The 4,940-nt window shown below is 56.1% G+C and overlaps 1 protein-coding gene across 1 annotated transcript in view; it reads right to left on the bottom strand.

The window, feature by feature from the left end:
• Positions 1-2,782: 2,782 nt before the first annotated feature.
• Positions 2,783-4,940, bottom strand: part of LOC103603867 (Ig mu heavy chain disease protein-like) — a gene marked incomplete at its 3' end in the record, with an annotated part of 8,889 nt that continues 6,731 nt past the window's right edge. The window contains 2 exon segments of the mRNA XM_008588450.1: positions 2,783-2,956; positions 3,514-3,629. Coding sequence (XP_008586672.1) covers positions 2,783-2,956; positions 3,514-3,629 — 290 coding nt within the window.

The raw sequence follows: 4,940 nt of genomic DNA, 5'->3' as shown, positions 1-4,940 counted from the left end.
AGGGTTGCGATCCGTTGCTGGACACGGAAAAAAAAAAAAAAAAAAAAAAAAAAGGAAATATAGGCCCCTCTGGTGAAGACTCAGACAGATATGAGGAACACATCAATGAAAAGTAAAGCAAAGGTGATCCTAGTCATAAAGTGGCAAAGAACTTGACCTGATTGTGTTGTTGTTTTGTGGAGAGAGATGCACTTGGATACTTAGCTGAAGAAATTTCTTAGCAAAGTGTTGAAGGTGCTGCCTGATTTCTCCTTGCTGCTTATAGTAAAATATGAGAGGAGAAAGATAAACTGAAGAGGAAATAGGTAAGGAAAGAGGAACCACCACAAGAGGTTAGAAGAGATGGAAAATCTGTCCAGATGATGTGCTGTGGAAAGAGAGCCGAGGGTGTGGCTGGGCCCCACTTGATAAAGGGATTTGATATGTGTATCATGGATCCATCAGCCACCTCAGCAGAAGCCAGGCAGAGAGACGAGGTCATGCAGGAATATCTGTGGAGGACTCTCTTGTCTGATGACCTGGGTCCCCATGAATTTCATGGGAGTCTACCAGGTATTTGAGAATTTTATAACTGCAGAGACAACACTAGCTTGGGTTGAAGGGAAAGGAGGCAGACAGTGAAGGAAGAAAGACATTGAGGTCAGATCCATGAGTGCAAAGGCTGTTGGGGCTGCTGTGGCCACCACAGGCCCAGAGGGAGGGGCAGCCACCCAGTGGCCTGGAGGACAGAGCACTGAGCCACAGAGGGCTGTTCTCAAGCCTCAAAATCTTGTGGAATTTGCCCTGCAGGGCTGTGGACTTGCTTGAGACCCACGACTTGTTTTTCTGTCTAATTTCTCCTATTGGAATGGAATGCTGCCCTATGCCTGTGCCACCACTGTGTTGGGGAAGCAGGAAACTTGTTGTCTGGTGTCACAGGCCCAAAGATGCAGACAAATTTTACTCCAGAAAGAAAAGCACCCTGAGCTCACTCACACCTGCTCTAAGTGATATTCAGATGAGATTATGGACTTAGAGTTCATGCTGGACTAGGTTAAGACTTGGGGATCTTGTGATGGGATGAGAGTATTTTGCACATGAGAGAAACAAAAACTTGGGGATATAAATGACAGATTGTTATGGTTGAATTGTGTCTCCCTACAAATTGATATGCTGACGTCTGAAACCCCAGGATCTCAGAACGTGGTATTATTTAGAAACAGAGTTTGTAGATGTATCCAGTTCAGATGAGATCATACTAGATTATGGGGGACCTCAATTCCAATATGACTGGGGTCTTTAAAAAAAGGAGAAATTTGGACACAGACACGCATGCAGGGAGAACAGCTTGTAAAGATGAAGGCGGAGACTGAGGTGCTGCTCCACAAACCGAGGAACAGCAGGGAAGGCCAGCATACCACAAGACAAGAGAGAGCAAGCCACAGACTCTGCCTGCTGACACAGAAGGAGCCAACCCTGCCAGCACTTTGGTCTCAACTTCTGGCCTCCAGAATGGGAAGACAACAAATGCCTGTTGTCTGAGGCACCCAGTCCCTGGTTCTTTGTTACAGCCGCTGTACCTAATTAACACAAGTGCCGTCCTGAGCCGCCAGCCCACGACCTGCATAAGGACTCCTCACCAACCCATCGCAGTCTCCTCGGCACTCCTGGGTGAACCCTGAGCTCTAAGAGGCCCTCACCCCACCCTCCCCAGCCTCAAGGTGTAGCCCATGATGAGCTCAGTTGACCACCATGAAGCTGGAACTGGATGCAACCCACATGGAGCCTCAGCTGGAGGGGTGGACTCCACTGGAGCCCACGAGTGTGCATCCTGCTATCTCTGGGACATTCAGCCCTTCAGGGCCAGGCTGGGGCTGAGGCTCTGGGCTCCTCTGCAACCAGCAGGGACACAGGGGCCTGTGGCTGTCTTTGACATCATTTCCACCTATAGGCCCAGGACATGGCCATGACTGCTGGCCCCACATGAACTTCAGGCTTCCCTTCATCCCTGAAACTGCCTCCTCCTGGGACCGTGGGACTAAAACCCACCTCCCTAAGACACCGTCCTTCACTTCTGCCAGGAAACCTCCTTGGGTTCTGGGGAGCTGTGTGTCCCTCTCCCCCTATCTCCTCTCCCCCGACACACCAGCACTCAGGCCCTCCTGCCACAGCTGGTCCAATATTGCCCATGGCCGGCAGGTACCCGCAGTCATCCTCTATGTCGATCAGCCCCCTACAGTGCCCCCGCATCATCTGTGCAGGGCTCCATTTCCTGAGCTAAATTCTGCCCATGGCCGGCAGGTACCCGCAGTCATCCTCTATGTCGATCAGCCCCCTACAGTGCCCCTGCATCATCTGTGCAGGGCTCCATTTCCTGAGCTAAATTTTGGCACCTCTCAGGGCCTCATTTCTCAGCACTGCTCCTCAGCCAGCCACCACTGCACTCCCGTTCTGAGATGATGGAGCCTTTCCCGATGCACGTTGTCCTCGCAGGTGCCACAGACTGCATGCTGTGTCCCCCCAAAATTCATAGGAACCCCAAGGTGGTGGGGTTAGGAGGTGGAACTTTGGGAGGTGATCAGGTTGTGAGGGTGGGGCCCCGTGAGTGGGATTCGTGCCCTTGTACATGAGGCCTGAGGGGCCCTCGGCCCTTCCACTGTCTACCAGCCAGGAACAGGCCCCACCAGACACCGACTCTGCCAGGCCTTCCTCTCAGACTTCCAGCCTCCAGAACTGTGAGAAATAAACGTCTGTGGTACTTTGTTATCACAGCAAGACTCCCGTTCCCCCAAATCCTTCCCACCCACTTCCGTGCTCCGTCCACGTCTGCTGGGGCAGCTGCCGGCCTGTGCTCCTGCAGAGCGGGGTCACGAGGTGCTGACAGGCGCGCCTCCTGGGGCTCTGCTGCTCCTCCTGAATCCACACACACGTCCCACACAGCACGGAGGTTTGGGGCGAGATTGAGGCCTGGCGTGTGCTGGGAATGGTGACAGAGGGGTGACAGACAGCCACGGACAGAGGACTGTGAGGAGCACCCACCAGCCCAGAGGCCCGAGCTCCAGTGTCCTGATTCAGATCATGGCTGGGTGACCAGGTCTGGATTCTCCCCATCTGGCCGCAAGCGCTGAGCCCCGGGTGGCGTGTGGGCCCCGCTTCTGCTCCCACTGCCCATTCCCGAGCACGGCCCGCAGGTCCACGCCCAGGCGGGCTCCTGAACGTGCTGATGCAGCAGGAAGGGCGTGAGAGAAACAAAAACCTTCACCAGACAGCAGTTCAATAAGATAAAACATGTTTATTTTGGGGCAACAAGCATGTTCACAGCAAAGCAGCATCAGGGCATAATTAGGGCCAGGCCCGAAGGTGTTGCCCCTTTGGTTCCGTCTTTTTGGTCTCCAAGCTTGTTCCGTTGAGGTCACTTCACCTGCAGGACACAGGGACAGCGTGAAGGGCTTCCAGCATTGTGCACGAGGCAGGAGCAGTGGGGGGACCCAGGAGGCTCCACCGCACCCTCTCGGCCCCTCCTGTGCATACTACCTTGAACAAGGTGACCGTGGTGCTGTAGAAGAGGCTCAGGAGGAAGAGCACGATGAAGGTGGAGGTGGTGGCCCACAGGTTCTCGAAGCCTTCCTCCTCGGCGCTCACCTCGCCCTCTGCAAGGGGGACACACGGGGGGCGTCAGCTGGGTGGGGCTGGGTGGGTCTGGCACAGCACAGCAGCACAGCAGCCCGGCCAGGAGAGTGCAACCTTGGGGACGTCCACCCTTCTGGGACCTGAGGACGAGGAGCAGACCCGGCCTGAGCCACCCCTGGTCCTGGCTGTGCTGTGCCCAGGAGGAGGAGCAGGGAGGGAGGGGACAGAGTGGCCAAGCTCAAGAGGGAGGGGTACACGGAGCTGTCCCCACAAGGGGTCTGAGCTCCTGGGCTCCCATCTGGAGGAGTCTGGATGGCCAGATGCAGGCCTGGGCTCCGCTGGGTGGGGACGGAGCATGGATAAAGGAGGAGCAGGGTGGGGACGACATGAGGCCATGTGCAGAGAGCTCTGGGGTGACAGAGAGAAGCAGCAGAAGCAGCACAGGACACAGGGGCAGGGACTGTAGGTTGGTGCCCAAGGAGCCACCTCTGTGTCCTGGACAGTTATGAGCATGACGTGGCTCAGCTGTGGCCTCCTGGGCTGCGGAGCAGGTTGTGGACTCCTGTACCCTGTGGTTTTGGGGTGGGCCTGAGAGGCGCCCCCTCCCCACCTGTTCTCAGGACTCTTGCCCTCCGTTGCCCCCTGGGAGCAGCATCCACCTGGGCACGTCCTAGCTGGCCTGTCCTACCCTGCCAGGACTGGAGGCTCCTGCAATCCAGGCACAGTCGGACACCTGATGGTGACAGTGGTGTGAGGGCACCCAGAGGAGGTGGCACATTCTGTCACGTGTGGAGGCCTGACTGGGTCCTGCTGTCCTGTCCGGACACTGGCTCTATGCACGGTGGGTGCTGGAGGACCTGCTCCCTCCTCAGGATCCTGGAGCAGGAGGGCACACTGTACTGGGCCAACCCTCTCCTGGGCACAGGCCTGGGCTTCCCTGAGCAGCTGTGGCAGTCAAACCCAGTGTGGCCATCTGAGCCCTTTGCCCTGGCCTGGGACAGTGGCCCTGGTCAGAGTCCAGGCTGGGTTGGCCTGTGGAAGCCCCTCCAAGACGAGACAGAAGGAAAAGCAGAGCCATGGGCAGGAAGCCCCAGGACCAACACGGTGCAGGGAGCAGAACTTCTGGAGAGGACGGAGCACCTGCCAGAGACACCCAGTGACCATGTCGCACATGTGGTATGTGTGAGCTTGTGCATGTGTGAGCGTGTCACTGTGGCCAGGTGTTTGCATGTGTGCACTTGTGCATCCATACATAGGTGTGTCTGTATGCATGCGTTCATATATTCATGTTTGTTCATCTGTGTTATGTGTGCATGTCAGTGTGTGTGTGT

This window comes from Galeopterus variegatus, unplaced genomic scaffold (genome assembly GCF_000696425.1).
Source record: "Galeopterus variegatus unplaced genomic scaffold, G_variegatus-3.0.2 Scaffold4832, whole genome shotgun sequence".
Classification (NCBI taxonomy): Eukaryota; Metazoa; Chordata; class Mammalia; order Dermoptera; family Cynocephalidae; genus Galeopterus; species Galeopterus variegatus.
Note: the sequence above shows the minus strand (reverse complement) of the source record. Positions and strands in the feature narration are given on the sequence as shown.